Source organism: Schistocerca piceifrons, chromosome 3 (genome assembly GCF_021461385.2).
Source record: "Schistocerca piceifrons isolate TAMUIC-IGC-003096 chromosome 3, iqSchPice1.1, whole genome shotgun sequence".
Lineage (NCBI taxonomy): Eukaryota > Metazoa > Arthropoda > Insecta > Orthoptera > Acrididae > Schistocerca > Schistocerca piceifrons.
In genome coordinates, this window is record NC_060140.1 from 488,939,899 (window position 1) to 488,954,935 (window position 15,037).

The 15,037-nt window shown below is 44.5% G+C and overlaps 1 protein-coding gene across 1 annotated transcript in view; it reads left to right on the forward strand.

Annotated features, from left to right (window-relative positions):
• The window catches only part of LOC124788790 (protein lifeguard 1-like), a 79,618-nt gene that overhangs the window by 37,708 nt on the left and 26,873 nt on the right, over window positions 1-15,037 (forward strand). Inside the window, exons 2-3 of the mRNA XM_047256073.1 lie at window positions 11,718-11,991; window positions 12,298-12,568. Coding sequence (XP_047112029.1) covers window positions 11,718-11,991; window positions 12,298-12,568 — 545 coding nt within the window. The remainder of the gene's footprint in view (window positions 1-11,717; window positions 11,992-12,297; window positions 12,569-15,037) is intronic.

Below are 15,037 nucleotides of genomic sequence, written 5' to 3' on the forward strand. Positions count from 1 at the left end.
GGCTTGTGTTGATATAACATGAGCAACTGTCTGTCATCCCACACCACAGTCACAAGATGGTGATGAAGATTTGCCCCACATTATAGCTAAAAGCTAAGCACTCGGCACAACATTCTGTGCCGTGCCAGGTGGGGTCTACAGTGGTCGAACTCAGAGTAAGCACTACCTGCAAGGCCTCCTCCCATCCGGAGGTGAAAAGCTCCACCAGCAGGGCCTACCAATACCACGGGTCACTTGCACCCTTCATGGCAGGTTTCCACTATTCCACTGTGCAGCCCATGCCAGCTTGTCTGCCTCCATCATGATGTCCACTGGTGGCGATGGTGAAACATCCATACCTACAACACTAGAGGAAAAAGTTATCTTTACTCTCATTATTAAAGCTGCCAGTGGCTCAGAAAGGAGTTCAATTGTTGGCAAAAAAACCTCATTTACTCAACAGCATAAAAATATCGGACAGGTAAATTAAATTTAAACATGTAACTAAATGCGCCCCACTGCCCACGATATCTTTCCGATCCTTACCCTTTGATCAAATGTCATCCCACTGCATGCAGACCCAAAATGCAGAAACTTCAGACAATCACTTCAAGCAGGTCATCCTTGCGAACAACCACCTTTCTGCGTCAATTGTACGGGAAACCATCCTCCATTACAATCAGTTTGCCTAGTATTTTAAAAAATTTATAAGAATATAAATGCTTGTGCATCCTGTTGACATAAAGACAAATTAGATATACTACTGGCCTATCCTCTCACAATTCCTGTGGCACCATCTTCGGGAATCACTTCTTGCACCCAGCTGGAGAGAAGAAACTTCCTCCTCCTGCATCTACCAGTGACAGGGCTCAGGTCTCCCCTCCAGGGCTCCTCACCCCAGAAACCCACAGATCAGAGACCTGGCACCAGTCAGTCACTGAAGGAGCTGCAGCTTGTTGTTACCAGGACTACCTGCTCTTCATCTGTCCCCACACCCATAGTGGATAAGCCCTTGCCAGATTTCTAGAGAGCCAAAAGTTGTGAAAGAGAAGAAGGAGGAGGAAGCTACAACCCCGGAGGTGCAAGGCCCCCCCCCCCCCCCTGCCCTGACTTCACCCCCCCCCCCCCCACTCCCACACGCCCTCATATTCTGAATTAATGCTCATTGATGTTTCTCTACCTTCACTAGTGATAGACAGTGATCCTGGGCTATGACATGTCTGCCATGCCCTTTCACACCCTACCAGGACACCCACAATGTAGTGATCAAATGGAGTTGTAATAAATATTGCTGTCACCTGCCAGAGCTACAACTGATTTTTCTCTTATTGTGCAACCTGTGTCACCCTCCAAAAACACTTGTCACTGACGGCCATTGCCCAATGCTTCATGCATTCTCCTATAGGGCATCTGGGGGGTCAGTATATTGGTTTACACAGATTTTGTCTATGAGTGAGTTCCCCTCTGTATCACATTGGAAGTAGTAGCTGTATGGGTGCAAATGACCTCATTGATCATCATTTGTAATACTTATGTACCTCCAGACAGAATATCTCTGTTGTCAACTTTTTCCAAAGCTGTTTCACAGAGGAAGACCGCACTGCAGTTCCTTCTCTAAATCCTCGCACAAACGAAAAAATGGCTGACATCGAAATAAGTGTCCAAGGAATAGAAAAGCAACTGGAATCACTCAATAGAGGAAAGTCCACTGGACCTGACGGGATACCAATTCGATTCTACACAGAGTACGCGAAAGAGCTTGCCCCCCTTCTAACAGCCGTGTACCGCAAGTCTCTAGAGGAACGGAGGGTTCCAAATGATTGGAAAAGAGCACAGATAGTCCCAGTCTTCAAGAAGGGTCGTCGAGCAGATGCGCAAAACTATAGACCTATATCTCTTACGTCGATCTGTTGTAGAATTTTAGAACATGTTTTTTGCTCGCGTATCATGTCATTTCTGGAAACCCAGAATCTACTATGTAGGAATCAACATGGATTCCGGAAACAGCGATCGTGTGAGACCCAACTCGCCTTATTTGTTCATGAGACCCAGAAAATATTAGATACAGGCTCCCAGGTAGATGCTATTTTTCTTGACTTCCGGAAGGCGTTCGATACAGTTCCGCACTGTCGCCTGATAAACAAAGTAAGAGCCTACGGAATATCAGACCAGCTATGTGGCTGGATTGAAGAGTTTTTAGCAAACAGAACACAGCATGTTGTTATCAATGGAGAGACGTCTACAGACGTTAAAGTAACCTCTGGCGTGCCACAGGGGAGTGTTATGGGACCATTGCTTTTCACAATATATATAAATGACTTAGTAGATAGTGTCGGAAGTTCCATGCGGCTTTTCGCGGATGATGCTGTAGTATACAGAGAAGTTGCTGCATTAGAAAATTGTAGCGAAATACAGGAAGATCTGCAGCGGATAGGCACTTGGTGCAGGGAGTGGCAACTGACCCTTAACATAGACAAATGTAATGTATTGCGAATACATAGAAAGAATGATCCTTTATTGTATAATTATATGATAGCGGAACAAACACTGGTAGCAGTTACTTCTGTAAAATATCTGGGAGTATGCATACGGAACGATTTGAAGTGGAATGATCATATAAAACTAATTGTTGGTAAGGCGGGTACCAGGTTGAGATTCATTGGGAGAATGCTTAGAAAATGTAGTCCATCAACAAAGGAGGTGGCTTACAAAACACTCGTTCGACCTATACTTGAGTATTGCTCATCAGTGTGGGATCCGTACCAGGTCGGGTTGACGGAGGAGATAGAGAAGATCCAAAGAAGAGCGGCGCGTTTCGTCACTGGGTTATTTGGTAACCGTGATAGCGTTACGGAGATGTTTAATAAACTCAAGTGGCAGACTCTGCAAGAGAGGCGCTCTGCATCGCGGTGTAGCTTGCTCGCCAGGTTTCGAGAGGGTGCGTTTCTGGATGAGGTATCGAATATATTGCTTCCCCCTACTTATACTTCCCGAGGAGATCACGAATGTAAAATTAGAGAGATTAGAGCGCGCACGGAGGCTTTCAGACAGTCGTTCTTCCCGCGAACCATACGCGACTGGAACAGGAAAGGGAGGTAATGACAGTGGCACGTAAAGTGCCCTCCGCCACACACCGTTGGGTGGCTTGCGGAGTATCAATGTAGATGTAGATGTAGATGTACCACCTCTCTGTTAGATGGCATCAACGAGGTTGTAGATGTCCCAGAGTGATCGATGCACTCACTCACTCACTCACACCAGTGCAACTGCTATTACGTTGGAACCTATATTCAGGATTGTAAAAGGGCTTGCTACATCTCTAGCGACATTCTTCACAAACCATCCGTCACACTTTTCAGTGACTCCACATCAAGGCTGGCTACATTGTTAAACACAGTGAGAAGGAATGCTGGGAGCACTATGTTTTCTCCTTGGGAACATATGCATATTCAACTCAAAATGTGGGTTAAGCTCCACGATCTTCCGGACTGTTAGAGTGTAACAACTGTTCCTGACCTCACATCATTCAGGATGGTATTCATACTGGTGCATTGACTGACTTTGCAACAGCATCAGTGTCTTATTCATACCCAGCTATCGCTTGACAGCATGAATCCCACGTGGAAGACATCTCCCTATGTGTCATCCCCTCAACAAGCCTAATTATGAAATGAACTTTTCATAAACTGGGAACTGCTTGAGGCTCTTAACTTTACTTCATGCTCTGTTTTGATTCATTAGCAGATAGTTCAATATCTTAATGTTACTCAGACTCCATATGCTCAGGGTCTTTAACCCTGTTTGGCTAGAATGGGTCTTCCCTTGACAATGGTGAGCTAGTGTCGTAGCCCGAAACCTTAAGCCTGGCGAAAACCCAATGTTCATTGGCACCTGGTGAGCTATTAGCCTCACCAATATACTCTGCAAACAACTTGAAGGGATGGTAGCCCACCTCCTGTGCTGGGTTTTTGAATCGAGGGGCCTTTTCTTCCCCTGTCAGTGTGGTTTCTGGGAGGGACGATGTGTAAAGTTTTGGTACATCATTCAGTGCCCCATTTCAAGAGAACGATGTCCTATAGGGCTTCATGTTGTGTGTCACACTGTTCCTCACCACCATCAGTTGGGTAGTGACCTCCGTCGGGCGACTCATCACCCCTGCTCAATGTCAATGACTTTTGCACTGGTATGGTTTCCAATCTGTAGGTGTGACTGAACATCAGCTCTAATGTGCCATCCGAAGCTTTTCCCACGATTTACAATTCTCTCTGCTGTCCCAGAACTCTACTTGGGTACAAAGGACATAGACAGATGTTGTTGCACAGTCCCACTTTTTGAGACTTATCTTTGATAAAAAATAAAGCTGGATTGGCAGACCCATAATCATTAACTGAAGACTGTATGTGGTAGCTTAACCCTCTAATTTCCGTGAACACACCTCTTGGGGTGCGAATTGCATTACTCTGTGTTTACTGTGCCCTGGTCTTGTCCTGATTAGACTGGTAGCCACGTTTATGGCTCGGCGGTACCTTAAGCTCTGAAATTGTTAGACCCAGTTCATCATGGACTAAGACTGGCCACTGGTTCATCCTGTACTGCCCCCCAGGGGGCTCATGGTCCTTTTGTGAGTATATGCATGGTGAGCACAGGGCCCCAAGCTTTCCTTCTTTCCCATGCTGCATTTCCTTTCCTTTCCCATTCTTTCCTGTCCTTGCTCCTTCCCCTCCGCCCTCTCCTCTCCCTCTCTTGGTGTCCTTGTTTATGTTGGCCCTGCTATCCTCCTGGTTATGTTGGCTTTGTGATTTGGTTTTGTTGAGTAATTACCTCATCCTTTTGGCATTCTCTGGTCGTCCTCTTGGGTTTGACCTCCATTACTAAATTTCTGTTCCGTAGTGTGAGCCATTTGGGGAAGAGCACCTTACCTAGTGTCTCCGGTGTGTGCACTCCTAGTTCCTTTCATCTTTTCCTTCACGTCGTCGTGTGATGCTCAGGTACATAGCCAGCATGGTAGCCAGCCCCTGTGGTAGGGTTGCTATGTACCCTTTTGGTTGAGCCCCCTGAAAACACAGGGATCACACTTCTGATACCTGAGCTGTGACCACCTCATGTAAGCCTAGGAGTGGTTGCTTGTCATCCTGAAGCATCGGACTCCCGGCAGTGGCTGACGTACCAGACGACCCTTGCTGTGGCTGGGTGGCGCCCGTGGGGAGAGCCCCTGATCGGAGTGGGTGGTATCAGGGCCGAAGCTATGCAAATGAAATGCATATGGATCCAGAACTCTGGCCATTCTTCTACGGCCATCTCTTTGAATGGAAATGATTCTTTTTAGTGCTGCTTCTTCTGCCCCTTCGGCTTTCCCTTCCATGGCTACCCCTGGGAGGAGGGTCAGGCTCGTCAGCTAGGGGCAAAACCTTTCCTCCGCTATCTGGTTTGCACCAGGACTGATGGGGATACATTGACCAGTACCAAACCTTTATTTTTTGTGGAACACATTGAAGACAAGTTTGGCGAAGTGGACTTTCTGAGCAAGATGTGGTCAGGTTCGTTACTGATCAAAACTGCTTAAGCTGCCCAGACCGCAGCCCTTCGTGCCTGTGACTAACTTGGCGCATTTCCCGTGTCCATTACCACGCCCCCCCCCCCCTCCGCCCACCACCACCACCACCACCACCACCACCACCACCAGTCTGTGAATATGGTTCATGGTGTAATTTTCCACAGGGACCTCATCCTTCAAACTGATAAGGAACTTAGGGACAATCTGGGACGGTGGGGTGCTCACTTTGTTCAGTGTGTTCAGAAGGGCCTGAAGGACGATCACATTGATACTGGTGCCTTTATATTGGCCTTTGAAGGGGATACCCACCCTGAGAAGGTCAAGATTATGATTTATCGATGTGACGTGAAGCCGTACATCCTACCACCTATGACATTTTTTAAGTGCTTGCGTTTTGGACACGTCATCCCACTGTTCGCAGACCCCTCTCTGTGGTGACTGTGGACGTCCACTCCATGAGGGGAGTTCCTGTGTTCCCCCTCCTGTGTGTGTTAATTGTCATGGCAATCATTCTCCACGTTCACCAGATTGCCCGGCTTATAAGAAGGAAAAGAAGATATAGGACTATAAGTCCCTTGATCGTCTAACCTTTACTGAGGCTCGTAAGAAGTATGCACGTCTTCATCCTGTTTCAATGACGTCTAGCTATGCTTTAGTTACATCTTCACCCCTTCCTTACCCCAGTCCCGAACATCTCTCCTCCCCCCCTCCCCTACAGTTCCCACACCCTCCCCTCCGGGCACCACTCCTCTTCCCGAGTCAGAGAAGTGTTCCAATTCCTCAGCATCTGCCGGTCAAGGGCACCCTTCCCGGGACCCTCCTTCCCAGCGCCTTCCAGGCCAAAGGTCTACTGCCACACAACGACTACGAGAACTACGGTCTGTGGGCGCACAGGTTGCCCGCTCTCTTTCTGTTCCAGATCTTGCTGCAGCTGACTGCATTTTGCAGCACAGCCCACCTCAAAATCTCAAACAGAAAAGAAGAAGAAACATAAGTCCCGGGACAAGGAGCGTCTGGTGTTGCCAGAGGTCCCGTCCCCACCTTCACAACCTGACTCTGACCTGCTGTTCATGATGTCGCCCCCTCCTTGTCGGTGACGGACGGTGACCCAGCGGCATGGCTGGCTTTAGCCTGTTCACCCCTCATTTGAATCATCGTTCTGTGGTTATCCAATAGGATTGTAATGGATATTACTGTCACCTTCGAGAGTTGAAATCCTTTATTCCGTTTTACTCTGCAGCTTGTGTGGTTCTACCAGAATCTCATTTTACTGATGATCACTCATCGACCCTCCGTGGGTTTCATGCTTTCTGTCAAAATCAGGTCGGGCCTTTGGTGCTGTTTGTACGTTGGTCTGTACGGACATTGCTAGCACGTGGATTCCTCTTCAATCTACATTGGAAGCGGTTGCTGTGAGGATGCACGTGGATTGTGAGGTCACAGTTTGCAATCCTTATCTCCCTCCTGAGAGGACTCTTACACCTGCTGCCTAACTGCCCTTCTTCACCAACTTCCTCCTCCCTTCCTCCTTCTCGGGGATTTTAATGCTCGTCATCCCTTGTGGGGCAGTGCATTTCCATCTAGTTGGGGTCTTCTCATAGACCAGTTTCTTGCAGACCACGACTTGTGCCTTCTTAATGATGGCTCCCCTACCCATTTCAGTGCCGGTCATGGTACCTTTTCTGCCACTGATCTTTCTTTTTCTCTTCCCTCCCTCTTCCCTTCACTGCACTGGTTGCCACACGACGACCTTTGTGATAGTGACCACTTCTTGTTGATTCTCTCACTCCCTCCCTGCTCCCCGATGGACTGGTTACCTCGTTGGTCTTTCCAATGCACCGATTGGCCTCTATATACTGCACAGGTCGTTTTTTTTTCCCTCTTTGTCGGGTTGTATTGATGACCTCCTACATGACGGTCTGACGCGATTGTTCGCACTGCTAGTCTTGCTATCCCATGCTCATCTGGGCCATTTCAGTGCCGGCAAGTCCTGTGGTGGAGTACGGCCGTTGCCATTGCAATCCGTGATCGCCGTCGAGCTTTGCAACACCTGAAGAGGCACCCATGTGCTGCCACTCCTATTACTTTTAAACGCCTTCATGCCCAAGCCCGTTACTTAGTCAAATGGAGCAAATGGGTGTGTTGGGATCTCTCTGTTTCTTCACTTGGTTCTATGTCCCTATGTCATGGGTATGGTCTACACTTTGCTCTCTCCAAGGTTGCCATCGGCAGTTTACCCTCCCGGGCCTTACAGTCCCAGATGGCCTTTGCATGGACCCGTTGATTCTCACAGAACATCTTGCAACCCATTTTGCAACAGAATCAGCATCAACCTCCTATCCGGCTGCTTTCCTTTACCAGAAACAGCGGGCCGAAGCTTCAGCCTTATGTTTTACCCCTTGTCAGTCAGAATCTTACAACGAACCCTTCACTGAATGGAAACTTCTTTCTGCACTTTCTTCTTCTCATGATAGGGCCCTTGGCCTAGACTCCATTCATAACCAATTGCTTCTACATCTCAGTGCCCCACAACTACATCATCTTCTCCAGGTGCTTAACCGTATGTGGCTCCAGGGTGACTTCCCTTCTCAATGGAGCGATAGCATCATGGTTCCCGTCCTTAAGCTTGGTAAGAATCCCCTGTTTGTCGAAAGCTTTTGGCCGATTAGTCTGACAAATGTTGTTTGCAAGTTAGTTGAACAGATGATAGCCCGTCGGCTCAATTGGGTCCTCGAATCTCGGGCTCTATTGTCCCGTTATCAGTGCGGCTTCCAAGAGGAACGGTTTCTGATCGATCATTTACTTCGCTTGGAATCCGCAGTTCGGCAGGCTTTTTCCCAGTGCCACCATTTGGTGGCATACGACCTTCACAAGCCCTATGACACGGCTTGATGCCATCATATCTTTCTTACACATCATGAGTGTAATTTGTCCGCCAGTTCCTGTTCCATCGGTCGTTCAGGGTTCGGGTTGGTACTGTTTTTAGTTCTCCACGGACCCTGGAGGATGGCATCCAACAGGGTTCCACATTGAGTGTACTTCTTTTCCTCATTGCTATGAATGGACTTGTGGCCTCCATTCGTCCTCTCGTCACCCCCCTGCTCTGTATGTGGATGATTTCTGCATTTGGGTTAATTCCTCTTCGATGGCCTCTGCAGAGCAGCAGCTCCAGGGTGCTATACGGTGTGCCTCTGCATGGACCCTCTCACACAGGTTTCAATTCCCTCCTTTAAAATTGCAGGTGGTCCATTTCTGTCGCCGGTCCACCCCGATCTGGAGCTCTACCTTGATGCACAACGATTACCTTTTGTCCCATAGTTTAATTTCCTGGGTCTTCTTTTCGACTCATATCAGACTTCTGAAGATAGGATGTTTCTATAAGCTTAATGTCCTTCGCTTCCTTGCCCACAACTCTTGGTGTGCAGATCGTTCCACTCTTCTCCGCCTTTATTGGGCTTTAGTGCTGTCTCGCTTGGACTATTGTTGTCAATTTTATGGTTCAGCTGCTACTTCCACACTGAACCTCCTGGATCCGGTTCACCATCGTGGTATTTGTGTGGCCACTGGTGCCTGACCTACTAGCCCTTTGATAGTCTCCTGGTTGAAGCTGGGATCGCTCCCCTTTCTGTTCGGCAGTCCCAGCTTCTGGTTTCTTATGCAATCGCTGTCCATTCCTTTCCCACTCATCCTTCCTATTCTATCCTGTTCCCAGACCAAGGACGTCACCCACCTGATTCTCACCCTTGGGTGGGTTTGCCGGTTGGGCTCCGCCTTGCGTCTCTTTGCCGTGATTTTCAGCTTCCTTCTTTGTCCTGTCTCCCACGTTCCCTCCCCAACACTCCCCCCCCCCCCCCCCCCTCCCCCAACCCTCTTGGTTAGTTTCTCAGCCCTGGATTCGGATGGATCTCCGCCAAGGCCCGAAAGATTTCATTCCCCTGATGGTGTTCTGTTATTTTTTTCCGCCATATTTTATGGGAATTTCGGGATGCTGTTGTTTTTTACACCGATGGCTCTAAATCTGCTGATCGTGTGGGATATGCCTTCACGTCCTCTGTTGGCATGGAAAATCATCTCCTGCCAACTGCATGTGGGGTGTTTACTGTGGAATTGATGGCACTTTCCCAGGCCCTTACCTTTATTAAATAGTCCCAACTCAACCGCGTTTTGTTATGTATGGACTCAATGAGTGGCCTTCAGGCTATTGACTGGTATTTTTCCCACCATCATTTGGTCTCAGCCATCCATGACCTTCTCGGTGAACTTGACAATGCTGTTTGTTCTGTTGACATCCTTTGGGTCCCTGGCCATGTAGATATCCCAGGTAATGAGCTTGCTGATCGTTTGGCTGGGGGAGCAGTCACTTACCCCCCGCCCCCTTCCCTGTACCCCTCCTGTGGCAGACTTACAACTTCATATCAAATCCCACTTCGCACAATCATGGGCCAACTCTTGGGGGGGGGGGGGGGGGCTACCTTTCTGTCTTAATAAACTTCGTGCAATTAAGGTGACACCTGTCCCATGGCATTCTTCCTTCCACCTCTCCCGAAAGGACTCCCAACACTTTACCTTTAATATTGGCAGACGATTCCTGGATGGTTGAACTGGTTCTCAGTTTCCTCTGTGAAAGTGGTTTCTATTTTCAGTGCTAAGGTTTTTAATCTCCCTCTGCAGTAGGGGCAGGGTGGTGAGGGTTGGGGTGTCTCCCATTGTAAGCTGTGTTTGGAGATTCTTTACTTCCCTCCCTGGCCAAGATCCTCTTTTTCTCTCCCTTTGACTCTGTTTTTATCGCTTTTTAGATTTGGTTAGTCTCCTTGTACAATACGCACTTTTACAGTCTAGCGGTAGAACACTTTTGAGTTGCAGGTGATCTTGCCCATACTGCATCAGAGGTGGGATATTTTCTGCCTCTAGCGTAGCCTTGGGGTTGCCCACTTGCTGACTTCCCTCCTTTTGTTTTCACCATTGACAACGCGACTGCACTTTTATGTTTTTTTAGCCTTTTACCTTTTATTGTTGTGACTCTTCTGAGATGTAAATCTGTCCCAATGGACCACCTTTGAAACAAGGGACTGATGATGACCTTGCTGTTGGGGGAGCAGTCAACCAACCAACTGGCCATCCTGTACTGTCCTGGAGATTGTTTCCTTGCTGAAGTGGGGTCTTCCTTCTTCAGTCCGGAAAGTACCAACTCTTGCTCACTTATGAAATCACCACCTATGAATTTCCTAATGATCCAACTAGTCATATTCTTTTTGCGTATGAGGGACATTGAACCCTTGAGGTGGGATTATCAGTTTCTGTTTGTTGAAGTTTGACAAAAACAAGTGTGCTATAACTGATCAATGGATGTTTAGAACCAAGTACGGTAAAAAGCCACCAACAAGGAAGGCCATTTACCACTGGTACAACAAATTCATTACAACAGGTTGCTTGTGCCCAGCAAAGTGATGTGGGCGTCCCAGCCATGCTGGGATGGGTATGACAAGAATTCGATTACCATGTTGATGTCTGCCGGGTCACTCATGGTTCGCATATCAAATGTTAGCAAAAACAAAAAACAAACAAAAAAAAGACCTTGCAGAGTTTCTCTTCAAAATGCAATATGTATGACATCTGTACAATGTTTAGTTCTTGTGCAATAAATAATTGAAAGTGTTCCCAGACTTTATGTACACCCTGTATATTTGTGACACCTGGAGGAACCTTGACCTTTTCTCAGAAATACGATGTTATTCACAAAATGGAATGTCTATGAAATCTGGTATTATGACACGAGGAAAAACTGGATGAATTCCAAAGTAAAGACTCATTCCTTTCGTCTTATTACTAGAAAAAGTAATTTTTAATCACAAAATAATTTGCTAACATATACAAATATGTAAACCAGTAGATATATAAATTTTATTTTATTTTATTTTTTTAAGTAATGTGTAGCAGTAAGTTCCTGAGTTAAGTGCACTGCCGACCACTGACTGTATATTGAACTTCTTTCTAACCTGATGATAGAAATTCCAGATGTAAAATACTTGTGGAGTTGAAAGGGGAAGTAATGTTGTTTCCAAAGTATTATTAAATATGTTAAATCTTTTGCTGATGGTTGTAAAAGTTGTAAGTATGATGAGTTGAAGTAGTGCGGGTTTGCAGTATGTGGCAATTGCTGTTACAGCATTTCTTGTCATTACAGATTTCCAGCTTGCCAATTGCTCTTCACAGTTCATCTCAGCTGAGCAAGCTTCAAATGTTACATCTAAACCATGCCCTCCATATTCAGCATCTGTTCCCGTAGCTGGATCAGGTGTTTGTTTCATGCCTGCAGCAAAACCATATGATCATCAGAATGAAAGTCCATCAACTTTTATTCATTCAGATGAACAACCTATTGTTCAAGAAACTTCAAGTTATGAAGGAACAGAAAATTTTGTTTTTTCAGATAAAACAGTACGTCATGGATTCGTCAGGTATGTTACACAGTGCTTCAGTAAGTGGCTTCATCTCTTTATGAAACAGTATGATTATGACATAATCCGAAGTTACGTAGGTCCTGTTATTGGAAGGGTGTACGATTTTTTAAATTTTGTTACTGCATTGTGTATTCAATTTTTGTTGTGATAAATACTAGCTTTTTTTTATTGTGTTGTGCTCTGATTAATTAAATGCAATTATATAATAGTGAGAGATGTCTTGGAGATTGTTTACTTGTCGCTCCTGATGTTAGCTACTGTTTGACAGTATGTTTTGTGTTTGACTTTGGTTTCGTATTTCAGGAAGGTGTATTCCATACTAATGTGCCAGCTTGTGGTCACAGCTAGTTTTATTGCTACATTTGTGTATGTGGAAGAAATCAAGGGATTTGTCCAACAAAATCCTGTATTTTTCCCGGTGACATTCATCATAATGTTTGTAATGCTGATACTTATGAGCTGCTGTACTGAACTAAGGCGTAGAACACCAGTGAACTACATTTTATTGGCTCTATTCACTGTAGCAGAGAGCTTACTGTTGGGATGTGTAGCAATGAAATATGACCCTGTTGCAGTAAGTATTAATGAAACAGTTTAATGTAAATTGTTGTCATGTTAATGTAAAAAAAAGTCTTTATTCTCAATTAATAATAAATTAAATAAATAATTAAAAATTAAACAATAAATTTAATTAATGCTAAATAATAAAATAAAAATAATAAAATAAATAATAATAAAATAAATTATAAAAATTAAATAATAAATAAATTAAAATAAATGTCATACTGATTATCCATGAGGACTTCTTGCAGTCCTTTGTCTGGAAATATTTTCTATTATGACAGAAAGTGTACATTTTCTTGTTATTACAGTTTACACTTCATTTACAGTTTTGTGTTCAGGCTGCAGTAATTGCGATTTAGAAACTTTTCAAAAGGCTAGAAATGACGAGGAAAAATATGGTTCTTTGTAGCATTTGGTCATAAATTGATAGAAAAATATTCATCTTGATTTCTCTTCCTTCATTATATTCACTAGCTGAAGTTGAAGAGTTTCACATGTCATATTAAGTCCCAAACAGGACAGATGAGGTCTCATGTTTTCATGTTTTAATCACCTGTGAAGTGTAATGTTTTAATAATAACTGCAATATATGGACAACTGTCAGCTGTCTCAGTTGCAACTGTTAATTGTAAAATTGTTTATATAATGTAGTCTGCATGTCTGGGACCTTGAGGATTTTTCAAAACTGGACAAAGCATTTCTCAAGAAATTCTGAAGATGATAAACACATTTCTTATGTTGTGGTAGAGTTGTATTCTGGGAACAACAGTGAACTTTTATGTCTCGTGCAGTACAGCCAGAGGTCCAGTTAAAAACGTAGGTGTCGCCTTCTATTTACAGTGCATAGCATATGGACAAGTTGTTAGGTTAGGTCTGCAACACCATACAGTGCTGTAGGAAGAAACGGTGTTTTTGTTTGAGTCTTATCATTTGGATGATGTCAGTAGGAAATCGGCAAGAAATTATATCTACATCAGTACTCCACAAGCTATCTGGGGGTATGTGGCATAGGGCACTTGTGGTACCACTAATTGATCCCCCCCGATCATGTTCCACTCATGAATGGTGTGCGGGACGAACGAATGTCGGTAAGCATCTGTATCAGCTCTAATGTCTCAAATTTTATAATTGTGGTCATTTTGTAAGATGTATGTGAGAGGAAGTAATATGTTGACAGACTCTTCCTGAAAAGTACTCCCTCAGAAGTTCAGTAGCAAACCTCTCTGTGATGTACAATTCCTCTCTTGTAGCATCTGCTGCTGGTGTTTGTTGAGCATGTTTTTAATGTTCCCATGCTGACGAAATGATCTGATCACAAAACATGTCACTCTTTGTTGGATCTTCTCTGTGTAGAAGTCCTACCTTGGTACTATGATTAATTGCTGATGTGAAAAATCAAGGTCTGATTCCTGATGACTGTCTTAAATTTTCTGCCATGGAATTGTCTGGAATAGATGGAACTCAGTTTTGTGAGACCAGTTGAGAAGCACTTGTCGGAAATAAGCGAGGACTTTAACAAACACATTGCCCAAGAAATGTCAAGGGGAGGCACCACTTTTTCATTTGATACATGAATTTTTTTGTGCAAATATGTGGCTACCAAGAGGAAATTGTGGGCCTATGAGTATGTACTAGTACATTACATTTGTTCCTGAAGATTTCACAATGGTTCTGTAAGGTTGTTCTCTCTCTCTCTCTCTCTCTCTCTCTCTCTCTCTCTCTCTCTCTGCAGTGATGTAGCAAACTAAGATGTTTTCTTCAGCTGTAGGTAAATTTCTAGTACCAATATAAACATATTGTTTTCATTAAGAGAGGTATTAGTAGCATTAAATGAGTTATTCCCTAAGTTGTTATAAATTATAAAAGGTTTATAGTTAATGGAAGATAAAACGTAGGATAAGTTAAGGGAAGTGCAATGCAAAACTTTGTTCAATAACAGTACATTACATTTGTTCCTGAAGATCTCACAATGGTTCTGTAAGGTTGTTCTCTCTCTCTCTCTCTCTCTCTCTCTCTCTCTCTCGCTCTCAAAGAAAGAAAGAGAGAAAGAGAGAGAGAGAGAGAGATTATATTAACGTGAATAGGCAAAGCAGATGTATTACAGTAGATAAATTAAAAATGCAGTCATTCCAAGCGATTCACCTGCCATGCTCAATTGACAGCATTTCTGACCTCAAATGCTCAAGTGTGTGCAGAAGTACTTTGAGGTTTTGAGAACTTGCCGACATCTTGCAGACTCTTGAAGGAGAGAAACTGAAATGACTCCAGTAGTCTCAGGAGTACATAGTATCAGAAAGTATTATCATATTTTGCAGTATTTTATTTGACAGTAATGAAAGAGGAACCTTTTTTGATTCTTTGGAGAAAAGAACTTTTGTGCATGCATTGCCAAGTTAAAAAGTAATGAAGTGCATAATACGAGGGGGCACCCAAAAGAAACCCAATTGTTGTCATAAAAAATTTATTGATGAACCTTTTT